The 19,854-nt window shown below is 43.3% G+C and overlaps 1 protein-coding gene across 1 annotated transcript; it reads right to left on the bottom strand.

Annotated features, from left to right (window-relative positions):
* Positions 1-13,366: 13,366 nt before the first annotated feature.
* On the bottom strand, positions 13,367-19,575 carry zfpm1 (zinc finger protein, FOG family member 1; the record flags this gene model as incomplete). The annotated part of the gene is made up of 3 exons (XM_031868117.1): positions 13,367-18,696; positions 18,841-19,083; positions 19,224-19,575. Coding segments are annotated over 3 exons (3,210 nt in total), but the record flags the coding sequence as incomplete, so codon positions are not given.
* Positions 19,576-19,854: the final 279 nt, after the last annotated feature.

The following is a 19,854-nucleotide window of genomic DNA, read 5'->3' on the forward strand; positions in this document are numbered from 1 at the left end:
CAGACACGATAAAACAGTTCATGAGTGATTTTGATCTTGGCGATATTTGGCGATTACAACACCCAAACTCAAGAGAATACTCATTCTTCTCACCAGTTCAATGCGTATCATACATACGCATTGACTTCTTCCTCAACAGCAATTCAATCATATCTAATATTTCAGACTCGAAAATCTATCCTATCATTAGCGACCATGCTCCCGTAACATTTATATGGAACAGAGTTACCCTACATAAACCTGTCACTAGATGGCGCTTCAATACATCTCTTCTCAAAGACCCTCATTTTGACAGTCTTATTAAAAAAGAGTGGGCATCCTTCTTAGAAATAAATGATTCCCCAGAGTCATCACCAACCCTTCTGTGGGAAACATGGAAAGCAGTTTTAAGAGGAATAATCATTTCATTCTCCGTTTACAAAAAAAAGAAAGAAGAAAAACAACAAGAAGCTGAACTGGAACAACAAATCAACCGACTCGAAACCATTAATGCAAGTAACCCAACAACGGAAACCCAGAACGAATTAAGAAAGTACAAATTCCAAATAAATGAAATTATAAATAATAAAACTCAATTCCTCATACACAGACTTAGACAAGAACATTTTCACCATAGCAATAAATCCAGTAAATATTTGGCAAATCAAATTAAACGAAATAAAGAAAAAACAACAATCTCAATCATCAAGGACTCTGCAGGGAAGCCCACAAATTCACCCGATGAAATAAATAAAATCTTCAGAAGTTTTTATGCCAATCTATATTCATCTAAAAATAACCCAAATCAAGAAGACATCAACTCATTTCTCAACAGCATTGATCTACCACAGCTTAACAAAGAACAAATCAACATACTTGACTCACCATTAACACAGGACGAACTTTTTACTGCACTCAATCTTATGCCCAATAACAAAGCACCAGGTCCCGATGGCTTCCCTGCTGAGTTCTATAAACACTTCTGGTTCATTCTAGCTCCACTCTTTAACAAAATGATAACTGAAATAAAACAAAATTTGCAATTTCCAGCCAACATGAACACAGCCAGTAACACAGCTCCTCCTCAATCCAAACAAAGATCCAACTCTTCCTTCTAGTTACCGTCCCATTTCTCTTCTCAATGTAGATATTAAAATCATCACTAAGGCACTAACTCACAGATTAGACAAAGTCACTCCATCCATAATTCATCCAGATCAAACCGGCTTTATCAAAGGTAGACATTCATCCACTAACACACGCAGACTGTTTAATTTAATCAATTACTCATCATTATAACAAACTGGTACCATCATAGCCTCCCTAGATGCAGAAAAAGCTTTCGACAGAGTAAACTGGACATTTCTCACAAGCACATTAAAGAGATTTGGCTTTGGGGAATCATTTATTAACTGGGTTAATATTCTGTACACTTCACCTTCAGCCACTGTCATCACCAATGGACAAACTTCACAAAGCTTCACACTGCACAGGGGGACTAGGCAAGGATGCCCACTCTCTCCCTCACTTTTCACCATTTTCATTGAACCGTTAGCTGCAGCCATTCGTCAGAATATCTACATAAAAGGAATTCAAACACTCAACGCCCATCACAAGATTAGTCTCTATGCAGATGACATATTGCTCTTCCTACAAAACCCCTACTCATCACTACAGGAAACTATTAAAGTCATGGAATCATTCTCCAATATCTCCGACGACTCCATTAACTGGAGTAAATCATCCTTCCATTAGATAGTAACAGTTGGGATGGGGCAGCCCATACACCACCTATCCCTTTTTGCACAGGTGCCATCACGTATTTGGGAATACATATTTCCCCCAGGCTGTCAGAGCTGTTCACACTCAACTTCACTCCATTACTTAAAACAATAAATGACGACCTCCTCCACTGGATGAACACACCATTATCACTCATGGGCAGAATAGCTACAGTTAAAATGACAATACTTCCTAAAATAAATTACCTATTCACAATGATACCATCTCAACCCACTCACTCCTGGTTCAAATCACTTGACTCAATCATTACTCAATTCTACTGGAAAAATAAAACACCAAGAATTAAACTGGCCACTACAAAAACCAAAAACACAAGGAGGACTTGAAGCTCCACATTTTTTTCACTACTCTCTAGCAAATAAACTTCAATACATTCTTAATGGATCCACCCCAACCAATCAGACAATACATGGTTAGATATAGAACAGACAGTTTGTAAGGACATTCAGATTTCTGACCTACCATTTTTAAGCCAATCTATCAAACGCCATCCTTGTTTCAAAACACTAACAATAGCAGAAACTCTGACAGCCTGGTGGAAATTCCACAAAATCACTAACATCACTTTTGCACCTTCACATTTTACTCCCATATGGAACAATCCTGATTTTCTAAGTCACAAGACACCTCTTAATCTTCACACATGGTCCGCTAAAGGCATCACTCATCTGAAACATATCTTCAATAATAACACCATGGTTTCATTCCCCCACTTGGTTCAGAAGTACGGCATCATGAACCACCAATTTTTGGAATATCTGCAACTCAAATCATCCGTTCAATCCAAACTTAACACTAAGGCCACTAACCTAGAACTACCCCCCTCAACCTCAGAATTAATTAATATCCCCTCTTCAAAAAAGTTAATCTCAAAAATATGTAGAGTAATATCACAGTCTGACAAAACATCATCCATACCATCAAGAAAATGGGAATCAGACCTGTCTATCACTCCTGATGCTGATTTCTGGAACCAAATCTGCAATAACATCTACTTCATGACTAAAAATGACAATTTACAACTAATACAGTATAAAATACTTCACAGAATTCATTACACTGGGCAAAAAATGTTTAAAATGGGATTCACGTCAGATATCTGTCCACATTGCACTCAAAACAGCCCGGATAGCTATGTTCACGCCACCTGGCACTGCACACCAGTTAATCACTTTTGGAAAGAAATAACTGAGTCACTGTCTGTCTTCCTGGGCTGCCTCGTCCCATTATCCCCTTCACTGTGCCTACTAGGAGACATCTCAACAATACATCTGAGTAAAACAAATCGCAAATTACTCCTCGTGGCCCTAACTATCGCCAAGAAAACTATCCTCATGAACTGGAAATCAAGAAATAACACACACATCACACACTGGAGAAACTTAATGATAGAATATATTTCAATGGACAATCTAACCTCGTCCATCATATACAATACAGCAGAACACCACTCCACCTGGTCATCCCTCACTATGTTTCTGCAACCGTGACATCACCCATCCTATTAATATTAAAATTTGTATAGTATATATCTATTTTTTTAATGTATTTATTGCTATTATTGATTTTTGTTTTGTTGTTTTTCTTGCCTGACAACCAATTAAAACCCACGTACATGCATACCTGAACATCCATATGCACACATACTTTGTTGTTTTTTAATTATTATTTATTTTTATTTTTTTCTCCTTCCATCTCAAAAGGCCCAAGGACATTCTCACACACACACACACACACACACACACACACATATGCACACACACTGACTATATGATGTTTGCTAGCTTTTATCCCACTGTTCTTGTCAATCTCTTGTTGTTATGTCTATGTATTGTCTAATATTGTCTCTTGTCTTTCAATAAAAAAAAAAAAAAATAAATAAAAAAAATAACCTACCTCCCCACGCCTACCAACTTACACTCGCCAGCTTCATCGACCCGCGCACGAGCAGGCAACCCTGCTTCCCAGGAGGACTTCTTTTGGGGATCTGCAAGGCCTGGGAGTGGATCCTCAACTAAGCCTCCCCAAAACCGCTACTGGCCAATCTCCACCAACCATTCCTCAATGCTCCAAATAATCGACGTAGGTTCACCCTCGGCTGAGGTGGGGTCCTAAGCTAGTGAATTGCCACTTGTATGTTCACCATTTCAGGCCAAATTTCATGGTCCTTTCATAGTTTTGCATCAGGTTTCTGAGCAAAACTATTTGTTGTCGACACCACAGCGTAGAAGGAAAACTCAAATTTGCCATGTAAATCTGTTGAAGTCCTATTACACTCGTGGGTTACAGCCTTCTGCCTCGGGGGGGGGGAGTGTGCAACAGCAGGTTGTTAAACCTGTGTTAATGGCAGGAACTGTGGGAAGACAGTTGCTGGTTAATTTGACGGTACCTGAGGATGATGGGGTGGTTTCACCTGATGAGAGTCTGGTGCGGGGCCGGTTAAAGAACTCTGAAACGCTGGGTAACTTGGAGCCTTTGCTTGACCACTTGGCAAAGGAGCAGTTCAAGGAGTTGTCAGCTCTTATTAACAACTATCTGTGTTTGTTTAGTGGCGTGCCAACTCGTACACATTTGATAGAGCATGACATTGACGTGGGTGACGCGCAGCCAATTCGCCAGGATTTTTTCAGGGTGTCAGAAATGAAACGCAAAGTAATGGAAAAAGAAATACACTATATCAGGGGTCACTAATAGTCGGACCGCGGTCCGAATCTGGATCCAGACCCAGACGCCGTTGTATCCGGACCCAGGACCTAAAACCGATAGATAATTGAGAATTATTAAATTTTCACGGAGCGCTTCTATTTTAACCGACGCAGCTTTTTCAGCCTTCACAGCACTTGTTCAGCGGTGCAAGAAACACACCGACCAATGCGTTGTAAATCACATCACGTGATGCAGCTCAGCCAATCAAATGTGGGTATTCTGACACGTTTCCTGACTCGAGTGGGATGTTCACACACCTTGACACAGGGGGAGAGACGAGAAAAGAGAATGAACAATAGGACAATTAGGTGAGTCAGAGAAGTTATTTCACATGACGTTTTCCAAAAAGAGAAAAGTGGTCAGAGAGACCAGAGAGACCAGAGTCTTTAACCAAGAAGGAACAGACTCTTATAGGTTAATTCTTCCCACTGACAGTTTAAAACCAGTGTGTCTCATATGTTCAGAGACCGTGACGATTATTAAAAGCGGTAAATGAAGCGTCACTACGAGACAAAGAACAACTCTTTTGAGCAAATGTACCCACTCACATCTGAATGAAGACACAGAAAATAAACCTGAAAGTCCAATATGATCAGAATCATAACACATGAATTCACTGACCAACAATGATGTTAACAGAGAGAATAGAGCTGAAACAAGTGTTAATAACCACACATAAAGTCCATGCTCAAACATTTCTCTTTTTAGAAGATGAGAAAAATATAATATTGTGGCTTTTTTATTGACATCACTTCACACCTGAATGAACTGAATTTAAAGCTGAAGGACAACTCGGTTAAATACATTTTTCTAAAATTAAGTGCTTTATTTTTAAGATGCACATTTTTCAAAAGCTTTCTGTTATGTAAGTTATTCTTTAATCCAGCCCTTATTGTACTTGAAATGAGAAGAACATTTATTTATTTCTATGTATTATTTATAATCCATCCAGTTAAATTTGAAAACTGAGAATAACAATTGTTAAAATATAATTGATGTGTACTTTCTTTATTTGATTTGACAGTTGTTGACTACACAGATACATTGTTACTACTGCTAGGCTTCTTGAATATATATATGTGTGTGTGTGTATATGTATATGTGTATATATATATATGGCACTAAATAGCGCACGTTAGATATTATTGTAATGTTCCGGACCTTTGCCCGAGGAGATTTTCTCAATTTGGACCTTTTGGAATTTTAATTGAATACCCCTACACATCTCCATGTTTGCTTGTGGATAAAGCAGATAAAAGCCCTCAATTTTGTACAGACTATCGTAAGGTAAATGGGGTAACTAAACCAGACACTTATCCACTGCCGCGCATGGAGTATTGTGTGGATCAGGTGGGCTTAGCTCACTTTGTCAGTAAATTTGATTTACTTAAGGGATATTGACAAGTGCCACTGTCTCAACGAGCTAGGGAGGTGTCTGCCTTTATAACTCCTTTTGGGCTTTTTTCTTATTCAGTGATGAGTTTTGGGTTGCGAAATGCACCGGCGACCTTTCAGCGCCTAATGAATATGGTTGTGTCTGGACTGGACGGCTGTGCCGTGTACCTTGATGATGTCGTGATCTACAGCAATACCTGGGAAGGGCATGTCTACGGCATCAGGAGGCTGTTTGATCGGCTGCGCGATGCAAACCTGACGATCAACTTGACGAAATGTGAGTTTGCAAAGGCAACCGTCACCTATCTTGGGAAGGTAGTGGGCCAAGGGCAGGTGCGGCCGGTACAGACAAAGGTGACTGCAATTAAGCAGTATCCAGTGCCCACCACCAAGACTGAGCTGATGCGATTCTTGGGTCTGGTGGGTTACTATCGCAGTTTCTGTCGGAATTTCTCAACTGTAGTAGCTCCGTTGACGGATCTGGTGAAAGCTGGAGCAAAGTATGTCTGGTCAGATTCATGTCAACAAGCCTTTGGAAATGTCCTGTGTTCACCTCCAGTCCTTGTGGCACCTTGCATGGATCGTCCGTTCGAGTTGCAGGTGGATGCAAGTGATGTAGGTGTAGGTGCTGTGCTGTGTCAGTATGATGGAAATGACGTTGAACGCCCTGTGAGTTTTTTCTCTAAGAAATTTAACTCCTACCAGTTAAATTAATCGGTCATAGAGAAAGAGACTCTTGCCCTTGTGTGGGCACTGCAACATTTGAAGTCTATGTTGACTCTGGTGTTCCTCTGGTGGTCTACACAGACCATAACCCTATAACTTTTCTCCATTCCTTGTGTTGCTCGAACCGCCGTTTGATGCGATGGTTTCTGTTCCTGCAATCTTACTGTTTGGACATTCCCCACAGGCTCAAACAATATTGTGGCTGATGCTCTGTCAAGAGCACCTTTATCTTGAAATGTTAACTGTGTTCTGCATCGTTCATGATTTTCCGTCTCCTTTTCCTCTGCCACTCTAAAGTTCATTTTTATAGGCTGGGGTGCTGGCTTGCAGGAAGGAGATCTGTGGGGTTTTGTTCAGAATCAGTGAGTAGTGTATAGGCTTTGTATATTGCCAAATATTGGTGTTTCCTGTGCTGGGATTCCTAATAGGAACCCTGTTTTTATGGGGGGGGTGACGACCCTCCTCCTATCATGCACTGGGTGCCCCGTTGTGTTTCCTGTGTTGCAGGTGCTGATTGAAGGCTCGTCAGCCGGATGAGCAGCACCTGTGCCGGTGTGGCTGGGGCCTTACAAATACCCTTTTCAGTTGGCAGCGGGGAGCCAAAGGAAGATCGTTGTTGAGGGGCTCACGACAGTTGGTGCTGTCGTGGTGTAATCTGCTGTGAACATTGTGCTACTTGTTTTTGGCGAGACAAATAAATAGTTTCTTCTTGGCCGCCAGCTCGTTGTCTCCCTGTTCTTGTTTCAGTCTCTGAGCCGGGCTGTGACACAACTCAAACAAAATAATAAACACAATTAAAGCTGCGAGCAGCAATGAACGGGCCCTCGCATCCTCCAGCACGTCGGGGGTGCCAGCGGGACTCCGGCCCGTGCGTCTGAGAACGTCCGCGACGATCAGACAACGTGCCCGCGAGTCTGACATTTTTTATCCTGCATGGACTGCCTGACGCTGGAAATTATGCTTTGCAAATAGTGCACCACTTCCTGTATCCGCTGCCTGGCGCTACAGAACGCGTGCAAACATGCAATATGTTGCTCTGTATCAAATATAAACCACATTGTGTAAAAGTCATGTAAATCGGATGCTGTTTGTCAGAAAATGCAGATTTCCTTTCGCCAGCAGGTGGCGCTGTGAGTATTAGTGAAAATTAGCTCGTAGACATCCTCAGGCCATGAGTGTTATCAAGCATGGGAGGTTTGGGACCTTTTAGAACAAGTCCAGCTGAGTTACATTAGCTTGTTTAATGGGGAATCACGTAAAGTAGCCGCCTGCTATCTAAATGATTGCGTCAAACGTAAAACTTTTGATAACTTTTAATCATAATGGTCTTCAGATTGTACTGACCAAATTTGAAGACGATCAGACAAATTCCCTAGGAGGAGTTTGTTAAAGTATAGTGTCTAGAAATAGGCCAAAATCTATGGAAAAATTACACAAAAATCAAAATGGCCGACTTGTGGTACGGTTTAGAGCATGGTCTCAAGTGACTTATTTTTAAGTCTCCATAGGATACATGTGCCTACCAAGTTTCATACATGTATCCGACACATAGCGCTGGGGCTGCTCTTTTGAAATATTGTAGGGGGCGCTATAGAGGCAATTTAAAACAGCCAAGCCAAAAAATCAAATAAACTATGTCTTCCTATGACCTATGACACATGTACAAAGTTCCATGAGTTGTTGAGCATCCCAAGTCACTAAACCATCAGCTTCCTTTTTCATGGTGAACGATGCGTCACCACGGCAACAGCGTTCAACGAAAACGCACAATATTCATGATGATGCATCATCAATGTCTTAAGGCTATCTTTACTAAATTTTAGACTCATCAGGTCACCTGGCTAGGAGGAATAAATAAAAGTATAAAATATGACATTTCCTTTAGCCAGTAGGTGGTGCTATGAGTTATTGAAATTTTTTCAATTGAAGTATGTTCAGGCTTGAAGTAGTATTATGCATCATACGTTTTGTGCAGATTGGATAATAAACCTTGGAGTTATAACAACTTCCTTTTTCATAACCAATGAGGCAAAATGGCCGCCACACCACGTCAAGGTTCTTCGATGAAAACTCCCGATTTTGATAACTTTTAATCACAAAGGTCTTAAGAGCATCCTGACCAAATTTGAAGTTGATCGCATAAATTCTGTAGGAGGAGTTCGTTAAAGTACGAAGGCTGAAAAATGCAAAAAGCACAACTTCGCGGGTTTACTGTAGCGCCCCCTAGTGGTTGAATGCAAAATAAATCTCAAGGTATGTTACAGGGTGCGATGTGCACATATGCGGCAAATTTGGTGATTTTAGGAGAAACAGTTTAGAAGTTATGTGTATTGAATTACAAGCCACGCCCCTAAGAAGTTTATTGGTCCATATCTTGTAAACGCAAAGAGATATCAAAAAGTTTTGATAGCTTTTGATGATGAAGATCCACAGCAGATTTGGTAGCAATCGGACCCAGCATGTAGGAGGAGTTTGCAAAAATGTGTTTTTCACAAAATTCAAAATGGCGGAAAATCTAAGTAGGCGGAGCTTAGGGGTCTGAGAGGCTTTTTTGTAGACCTAGCTTAATTGGACATGTGTGTTGAATTTCAAGTCAATCGGACATACTGGCCGAGGGGCGTCGCCGGTACGACTTGTAGGGGGCGCTAGAGAGCCATTTTTTCACACAGAAAGATGCATTTTTGAGATGGCTATTTTCATCCGACCTGACAAGTCTGAAAAATTTGGTGAGTTTTGGGGTATGGCAAATACTCCAAAAATGTGCCCAAACTTAAAAATGAGAATAAAACTACTGCAAATAATAATAACCAATAGAATTTCAATAGGGCCTTCGCTGGCCCGACGTTGTCGGTTGCTCGGGCCCTAATAACCTAACTCTGCCCAGACTCTTTGCCTTACTATGAGGTGATTTCATGGTCAAAGAGGTAGTCCTTCTATGAGTTCCACAGCGGGACTCAGGCGGCGGGACTCAGGCGGCGTGGCTCCGTGCGGCGCAGTGATACAACTCTCTGTGCGTCAGAGAAATTCTTCAGCTTGTTAAGGGAATCTTTCTTTCCTTACGGCTGGAACAAAGGCGGCTTGGGTGGAGAGGAGAAGTGTGCTTCTCTCTCTCTGCAGAATCTGTTTCTTCACTTCTGCAGGAAAATTGTCCGCTTCCTCTTCCAAGATGCAAACAAAACAAACAAACAGTCCAGTAGATTTGTCCAGCGAATGTAAAACTGTTTAAATAGGATTTTCTTTTAAAAACAGCAACATTGTGTTCGTGTCTCCTTTGTCCGACCAGGGTCAGAGGGACAAGCAATGTTTTCAGGGGCGCTAAGCGGTTTTGTAAGGTGGTCGTTTCCAGCCGTAAAACCGGAAGTCCCGCCTCGGAATCCCTGGTCTCGTCCAATAAGCAGCCCTCCACCAAACTACCTCAGAGTTTCGCAGTTAGGTTTGAAATTGTTTCTGGTGGGGGTTTGGTGCTTATCAAACCAAATCAGGATGGGCCTTGATGCAGAATCGGCAGGCCCAGATCTCTTTTTCTCAAGAGCACATGGCGAAGCCAAGCACATGTTCCCAACGAGGGATAGCAATGTCTGTCCACCACTTTGGTCCTGACTGAAATATGTCAACAGCTTCTTGATGGGTTTCTATGAAAGATGGTGATCCTCTTACTTTTCCTCCAGCGCCCCCATGAGGTTTACATTTGAGGTTTTGAGTGAAATGTCTATTGGATGGATGGCCATGCAGACATTCATGTTCCCAATAATAGTGTTTTTGGTGATCTCCTAACCTTTCCTGCAGCGTCATCATCAGGTCACCATTTGTCTAATACTTTGGTTTGTTCTCCTGCATTTTTCAATAAATAAATTTGAGTTATTTAAATTCCCTACAGACATCTGAAGACAACAGGAGATACAGTATGCTGCTGAATCTGCAGCCTTTGATTTGAGATGTGCTGATCCTTAACGCAGAGCCAATACACATGATGTGCAGACGACTCCAGGCTCCTGCGGAGTATAACTTTTAATGTAACATAAAGTATCGAGAGAAGTCTTATTTTTCTGGTAAGTGTTTCTCTTTAAGAGTCTCAAAACTGAGCAGTGTGCCTCCTTTCATTATATCCTAGTATCTAATTTATTTGGGGTGAAGTTAGAATCATATGCACACAATATTTCCTTCTAGTTTATGTTCTCTTATAATGGTTTTCCATTGAGCCTTATATGATGGGTTGCACCAGCATATTACTGCTCTCATCTGTGCTGCAAAATAATAATCTCAAGAAGAAGGTAGGCCCCATCCCCCTTTTCTTCAGGTAGTTGTTAGGTTTTGAGACAGACCAAATATACCAAGATAACATCTTGTCCCATTCATTAAATTGGTTTTGGTTAATCTCTATTGATAGAGTCTGAAATAGATAAAGTACTCTGGGCAGTATATTAATTTTAATGGATTCAATCCTCACAGTGAAATTTAGGAAAGAGATTAAGTTACATCTTGCTATGTCTTCCTTACTTTTGTATTATTGTTGGCAAATAGTTATATTCTGCAAGTTTTGTAAGATCTTTTGTAATATTGATGCCGAGATATTTGAAGGACGTTGTTTGCCATGCAAAGGGGTATTTATGTTCAGCTTCTCTTGGTGGGCTATGGTTCTATGAGAGTAACTGGGTTTTACTCACGTTAATCTTGTAGCCTGACAGTTTATCATCCTGTTCTAATGACTGCATCAGTTAAGATAAAGAGTACGTCGGTTGCCCCAGGTAGATCAAAATGTCATCTGCGTAGCAGGACAATTTGTGCTCCGTCCCTTTAATGGTAATTCCTCTAATATCTTCATGTTGTCTGATGTATTGAGCTAGTGGCTCCAAATATAATTTATTTAAAGAAATTGTTTGATAACTATTCGTTGATATTAATCCTGGTGGTGGGATTGTCATATAATGCCTGAATAATTTGAATAATTGTGTCAAACTCTAGAAAGAAAGGTCCAGTCAACAGAGTCAAATGCATTTTCAGCATCTACGCTCATCACTATTGCTTTGATCTTGTTTTTTTGTATATGATCCATAATGTGTAGTGTCCTTTGTATATTATCTTGTGTTTGGCGTTGTTGTATAAACCCTGTCTGATCATTATGTATTGGCATAATCTATATTTAGAATCGATATTTGTCTAAATGATCCTCATTCCATCTTTTCCTGCCTTCTTTCGGTGTAGCTGAAGTCATTGCTTCTTTCCAGCCGGGTGACGTTTGCGCCTGTTTTAAAGCCCAGTTCAGTGTGGGGAGTAGAACAGGAACTCGTTTTTAAATTCCTTGTACCATTCTGCCGCATACAACCATCTGATCCTGGAGACTTACTTTATTTCAGCCTACTAACTGCAGTTCTCAGAAGCCCGGGTGGTCTTAACTTTACCCACAATACACCGGCTCGTGGTGGCTGCCCGATTCAAGACAGAGCCAAACCTTACACCTCAGTCTGTCTTGGCTCCACAATAGTGGAATGAACCCCAATGACACCCGGACAGCAGGAACTCTAGACATCTTCTATCTCAGACTGAAAGCTCATCTGTTCAGACTGCAACCATAAAATAATATCCTCTATCTCTGTCTCCCATTGTCTCTGAATGCAGCACTTCTGTGGTTTCAACATAATTCTCCCATCATGCAACTCTGTGGGAACTAATATTCATCTTTTGGGGCTAACATTATTTCAAACGTAAATAATTCTGAATTATACAGATTGTATCTGTTATCTCTTTATCTCCTATTAATTATTATTATTATTATTATTATTATTATTAATTATCTCCACTAATTAATGTGCATTGTCTCGATTAACCAAACAAACAAACAATGCTTTTAAGTGGCGGTTCGATCCCCGCCTCCTCCAGTCTATGTCCATGTGGCATTTCTCTCCAAGTTGCTCCTTATGGTTTATGGATGGCTTGTGAATTAATAGTCAGTCCTGATGGGCAGAGTACGCCTGTATGGGTGGATGACATGTAGTGTAAGAACGCTTTGAGCGGTCGGAAGAAGAGAATATATACAAATCCATTTACAATTTTTGGAAAAGGAACAATAGTTACATCAGTCTATGGGTGGCTTAAGTTCAGATGTTGTAGCAGTTTCTCAAGTTCATGCAACTCATTTGAAGTTTGCTTTAATAAAAAAGGCTAGTGCATAATCTGTGCTTCTCTCGGGGCTGTAAAGCATTCCAGGTGATGTTCAGTTGGGTAAAATGAGATGAAGAGCTGCCTACATTCTCAGGAATGCTCTGGTGGTTTATGGTTATTTTAGCATCTCTTGTCAAGTGTTTCATTGAAGCTAACATGAGACTTGTAACGTGTTGAACTGCGCCAGATCACAAGGTAACAGTAACTGAATACAACAGGGAGACGGTAATTCACATCCCATAATTGAAGGATAAACACAGGGTGAGAAAGTCAGATGAAAATATGCATCAACTCATTGCGTCTATCTAAAGGTACCAGTGTTTCTATAAGTGCACTTTGCCATTGATTGGAGCAGCCTTGAGCTCTGATTGGGCACACTTTCCTCCTGCTATTGCTCAAGCACTTTATTTTGAAAGGAAAGCTGATGATTCACTCCGACTTCATTCAAGTCGAGCAGAAACAGTGCACTGGGAACTTTCTTATCAAAGGAAGGGATTTATGAGTGACTGCACACAGTGAGCACTAAAGTCACGGACTCCCACTCAGGTTCATGTGCGTAGAATGAAGCCGCTAGAAAGAAGAACAGTCACATTCCCCATCAGTGTCGCTCAGAACTCTTTTTTATTTCCCATGCATAGTTTGGACAAGAATGTAATGGAACTGAAATGAAAATATGGAAATAAAAGTCTTGACATTCATTGTGATTTTCTCCATTATGGACATCAGAGGAATCATTAACAGAACATGTTTACAGCGAGGAAACAAAGGGTTTCAGGTGAAGGTTGAACTCTTTCAGAAGGTCCTTCAAGGTGACGCACGTTGGACGGGGAAAAGTTCTGTTTAACATAAATACAATAAAAAAAAGTCCCTAAAACTAAAACATTCAGCACATCTTTATACAACACAGTGCAATTACAAGGGGTTAAGTTCCAAGGATGATTTTCCAGCACTCAGTTACTCAATAGGTGACAAGTTGACCTGACTCTGTGACTTTCATCTGCGTTTTCTCTTTCAATTTGGACCGATGGAGATACGTTGGGTCTGGTACGGTGCTGCTTCAAACCACCACAGAGCAGAACACCAACCAGGAACTTTGAATGATGTTAAAGAAGTCCGACACTTTCACATTTGTTTTCCAGTTTTGGGAACGAACAGATGGGTGATGATCAGTTGATTAATGAGGAGCTCACATTGCCACATTCACCATAACAACTTTCTGCTGTGACAATATGTAAATGTTTTTGACAGCTTGTTCTGTTGTCCCTAATGGGTGATCCAAAAAGACAACAATATTTCTCTCAACCACTGACGAGAGAGTGACACCTTTGATTAGGCGCATGTTCACCACTGAAGGCAGGACGATAGCAGCCAACAGGCTGTGTTGGTAGGTTTACAGTTTGACTGACGTTAGTATTTGAGCAGAAATGTCTAACAGCTGGTTTGTTTGCTCCCCTGCTGACCAGCAAAATGCTATCCCCCAATACTATTTTCCCAACTCTGTATTTTTAGTGTACCATAAAGGTCCAATTGTGTCTTAGAGTCTGTTGTACATTAACGAGTCAAATCCTCTGGAAAATGCTTATTCTTTAGAAATTGGGGAAAAAAGACAAAATCTGTAACAACCTCAGTGTCTGGATGCTATATTGGTTATTGGCAAAATATGTCTGGCCCTCAAAAAACCTTAAGATGACCCTCAGAAGTTTGCATCAATATTTGAAAAGTAAAAAGCCTTTCACAGTTCTAACTAACACTGTATTGCAGCTGCTACTGCAGCACGGGGACATAGCGAGGATGTGTGCATGAGTGAGAGAGCAATAAAGTGAGAGAGGAACAGAACAGTGTCTCTCTCTCACACACACGAGTGGCTACTGAATATGTGCTTACTGTGCTGTGTGAGGCGCTGTAATACCATGTGACTGTTCCCTGCTATGCCTTCATTCCCGGACAGAAACACAATCATTTAAAAGAAACAGAACATCTTTTAAGATGCGTATTAGACAACCAAGCATTTCTTTGTGTTTTGTGTATCCCTTAGTATACGTATCAAATGGCAGGTCAACAAAAGCTGTGTGTCCGTAATGAGCATACTTTGCATGGTATGGAGGCGGCTAACTAAAGATATGGATTCAAAGTTTGGTTTTTGTATCCCCTAACATGTGTGAGGCTACATCATTATCACCAAAGTATGAACACAACAGTATGAGAAGCGCTCCGGTCAACTCTCTCTTGTGAGGATGTGTGAGTGAGGAAGCTGCTCTGATCTAATCGTGTTGCTCATCAAGAGCGGCTAAAAATAAACAGCGCTGGTTAAAGACGGCATCAACAGAACACCAAATGCTAACGTGATAAGAAGGGTCAGTGTGATCCCAGTGAAGATATTACATATCTACACGTCTACACACCCAGATCCAACAGTATGAAAAATATACAAATAAAAAATACAAGTACTCTCAGACACTAGGTAGTTTTCTGTTGACATGAAATCAGTGAGGACTAAAAGATAAATATTTCACATTTTTTTCAACCCTTGCATTTTAAAGAAAAAAATAAAAATGTGTGTGTATGAAAGAAAAGAACAGAATTGTCCATTTTGAAATATTATCCTTCAGTAATTAGTAACATTGTGATACCACATATTTGTTTTTCAACTAAATGACTTTAGCTTCTCTAGTAAGCAGAAAGAGCCAGTGTTGAAACCAAAAGCATATAGAATTCTTCTTTTCAGACATCATACACTATGCACAGATATTAAAAACATTAACAATGATCACGTCTGTTCCACACAGGAACAACGATTCCTCTGTTCAGGTCTGGAACATTAAGAGCTCAGGAAAAGACTGGAGATCCATCACAACCAGCATCACCATTGCTGTATCGTCCTCAGCCAGAGATGCCTCATCAGTCAGAATCTAATTACTGACACTGTTCAACAGAGAGACGGAAAACAGGCTGTTGACTGAAATGTTTTTAACATCCCATAATGCAACATAATGTGAGGCCTGGGAGTGGTAGATGTTGAATTGGTGACTGGGGGGGCGAAGACAGAGAGTGATTTAGGGGACGAGGGCACACCAGTGTATGCAGGTAGCATCTGTCTCAGCTCTTAGTGTGCTACAGACTTTGACCCATCGCAGGAGAATATCAGTTCATGTATGTTAGTAACACCACCTGCAAATTCTGCTCTGGAGCAGTTGGACATCAGGCCCTGCCAGGTGAGTAACAGTCATTTATCGTCATTCATGGACATGCCAGCTGAGCTCCATTTTGGCCCCGATGTGGGAGGACTGGCAGAGGAAGAAGAGAAATACGGAGCTCACTTGACATGTTCGGCACTGTGGGAAGAGCAGTAGTATTTCTTGTGAGCTATGAATGTGGAGAGGCTGCTGAACTTGATGTTGCAGAGCCGACAGAAGCGGGAGTTACCGTTCAGGACGGGGGAGATCACTGTGGATTTGGGGCCGGTGATGGGGGCAGGCTGGGGCGTGGGGACGGGATGGGAGATCACGGTCGGGACAGCCTTGTCTGGGGATGAACCCACAGTCTCCCTCAGGACCTCAGGCACAGGTGACAAAGTCAGAGAAGAAGCCCTTGGGGGAGACATGGGCAGAGGTGAGCCAGCCAAAGGTGATCCACCCCCAGCTGAAGGGCTGCCATTTACCAGTGGGGAGACGGGAGAAGTTGTACCGCTCCTTGCCTGCCCGTTGATGCTGTCTCTGTGAACTCGAGAGACCAATCTGGGCTGGCTGGTTGGGGTGGTGGAGGTGGTTGCAGCAGGTCCATCCCTGGGACTAAGGCTGGGGCTGCGGCTGACTGCACTGCCTGGCTGGGGTGGCTGAATGGTTACAACAAGGCCGTGGGTAGTCTTGAAGTGCTCCATCAGGTCACAGGTAATGAGCCTGTTAGGGCAGTATGGGCAGACCACCTGAGAGGAACTAGAGCCTGCGCCTTTGGCTCCAGCCCCTGGGGTGGCTGCAAGTGCGGTGGTTGTATGGGGAGGAGATGTGGCATCGGCGGCAGGTAAGGCAGAGGGGTGAGGACTGGATGATGTGCCTTGAGCCTGGGCAACCCACTCAGCAGGCAGAGCTTTAGCCTCCATAGGGTGCAGATGATCTGGGCGCTCCTGCTGAGGCCTGCTTTTGGGAGAGGTAGAGGCCGAACTCTTGAGCCTGTGAAGCTGCTCCAAGGTGTGGGGCTGGAGGGTGGTAGCAGGGCAATAGTAGGTTTTATGAGCCAGGTAGTTCTCAATGCTGTTGAAGCTGATACTGCAGGCGGTGCACTTGTGGTAGTCTGTAAGGGGCAGGGCAGGGAGAATACTGCTACTGCTATGACGCGGTACCTCTCTCAGACGGGGCCTCTTGCTGAGGTCAATCGGGCCATCTCCTTCAGGGCTGGAGCTGCCTGCCCCGCTGGGAGAAACCTCTTGCTTCACTGCCAAGCCCAGAACAGAGGGAGATGGTGCAGAGGCAGCAGCAGTGGCAGCGGCGGCAGCAGCAGCAGCGTTGGCTAAGGCTTCAGTTCTGGCCATATGAATCTCGTACATCTTCTTCCTCTTGCGTTTGCGGATGGGCTGGGGAAGGAAGGCTGCTGTTGTGGTTGCCTTGGCCATGTGTACGGATCGGTGGTTCGATGGGTCATGGCGTGAAGCGCAGTAGAAGCGTTTGTGTACAGTGTAGTTTTCATGACGACTAAAGCGGATGTTGCAGGCCTGGCAGAAGGTTCTATTGGGATCTTCTTCCTGGTCCTCCGCGGAACCACTAGCAGGACTCTGGCTGCCTTCGCTTGCTCTTCCTCCTCCACCCCCTGCTCCTCCACTTCCACCTCCACCTTCCCCTTCAGAAGAGGATGATATTCCCTCTCTAGGGGTTTCTGTCTTTATTTCCACCACCCTCTTGGGTTCTGTTGCTCCACTTCCTGCAAGAGGGTCAGAGTCAGTAGGAGAAGCAGAAGCTGCTCTACTTGCTGCTCCACCCTGAGGAGATATGGACGAGCCATGTGCCCCACTGGAAGGCAACGTGGCTGGGGCTGCTTCCCTTGTCGATCCAGGGCCTGAAGCTGAGGCTGCACCTTCTCCGTGGTGCCTACTGGAGCAGTACAGCCTCTTATGTGCATAGAAGTTGTTGATGTTGTTGAATGTGATATCACACTCAAAGCAGGTGGCTCCTTTGTGAGAGGGAGTGGCTTCGGCTGTAGGTGTAGTTGGTCCAGAGGGGAAGAAGGCCGCCGGGTTGTTCTGAGGAACTGCCTGGCCCTGTTTCAGTCGGCTGTGGACCATCTCTGACATTTTAGCCAGTATTTCTGAGGCCTGAGGCAAAATGGCTGCCTCAGGATTAAACATATACTGAGGCAAGAACATTGCTCCTCCAGGAAGAACTGACCCTGTGCCTCCCACATCCGCAGGGCTAGAACCAGGGGTGGGACTAGTTGGTTCTGCCTTCACAGTTGCGGTGGCTGGACTCTTCGGAGAGGTTGATGTCGGGCAGGAGGATGTAGTGATTTGCTTCTCCTTTGTCTTGATTCTTACTCCTTGATGTCCCTCCTCTCCACCAAGCTCCTCTTTCTCTCCATCCTCCATAATCTCCATTTGCTGTTCTTCTGTCTCTGAGTCTGAATGAGGCTCCTCTTTGATCTTTAGGTCAGTGGTTGGAGCATCCTGAGGACTGTAGTCTCGAGGCGTGGCCGAGCCACCGTTTGCACCAGGGCTAGATGAGTCTGGCGTGGGGACACAGGCAAGGGGCTCCCTCTCCTGGGGAGACAGCTGAGGGTGGTCAACTGATGATGGGGTACTTTGGCGGGGAGTGGGGCTCCTTTCGGCTGGGACCCTAACCTCTAGGTGGGTTCGCACATGATGCTGAAGCTGGGCAGGGGAGTCAGAGTTGTGGCCACACACTTGACACTTCAACACCACACCAGAGTCTCCTGGACTGAGACCTGAAGAAGAGAGTCAAGATTAGCAAACAATACCAGTAGCTTACATTTGAATGAATTTAAAATGGCAAAATTCCAAAATAATGAGTCTGGTTCAGATTAAGGTTTATCCACAAACTCAGCTGTCACAATGATGGTATGACTTACCAGTGGACAGGGGCAGCTTGGGAAGGCCTGGCCCTGGGGAATAGACTTCACTGCGAGATCCAGGCTGGCACACCATGTGGCTGGTGACCAGATGGCTGTAGAGGATGTCTCTTGTGGTGGAGACGAAGCCACAGCCGTGACACACTCCATTCAGTGTGTCTGTGTGGACTTTAAGGTGGCGCTCACAGTTCGCTTTAGTGGTGAAGGCTGACAGACAGATGAGACAGACAAATGGACGTTCACCTGTGGAAGGACCGAGAGGGACAATAAGTTAGAGGGGCACACAGTGATTAATGCACACTGGTCACGTATCAACAAGTTAGACCTCATTGTTCTGACCCTGTATGCCAGTGGCATACATATAAAGCAAGTCTTGCTCTCACCACTGTGTGTGCGCATGTGGATCTCCAGTGAGCTGGCGCTGGGGCAGCTCTTGTTGCACTGTGGAAAGGGGCAGATGCGTTCATTGGGGTAGAACTCCTTGGGTTTGTCTTGTGGCGGGGAGGAGGCTGCTGCCGGCTGCTTTTGACGGCTGGCACAGTAGTACATGAGGTGGGCCTGTAGGTTCCTCTCACTGCGGTACCAGATTCCACAGTCTTTGCACGGGAAAATGTCCTCTGATAGACAACAGAGCAAACATTTAGAGTTAGTTGACTGAACAGAAACACAAATCCGTACAGTAGCAACTTGATGAAAAGCACAACTGATCAAATAAAGACCTGTTTGACAAGGTGTGGATGTTTAGCTTTAAGTACCTCGAGTGCTAAATGTGGGTCTAAGTTGAATCACTAGTCTTCACCTGTACCCTCATTACCAAGATGTGAAAGTATCTAAAGGATGTGCCTATTACAGAAAGCATTTTTCACAACGTATTGACTCAAGCACACGCATGCACTCACACACACACACACACACACACACGCACACACTCTCACACACACACACACACACACACACACTCTCACACACACACTCTCACACACACTCACACACACACACACACTCACACACACA

The sequence above is a fragment of the Anarrhichthys ocellatus genome, unplaced genomic scaffold (genome assembly GCF_004355925.1).
Source record: "Anarrhichthys ocellatus isolate YVR2014 unplaced genomic scaffold, GSC_Weel_1.0 scaffold41, whole genome shotgun sequence".
Taxonomy (NCBI): Eukaryota; Metazoa; Chordata; class Actinopteri; order Perciformes; family Anarhichadidae; genus Anarrhichthys; species Anarrhichthys ocellatus.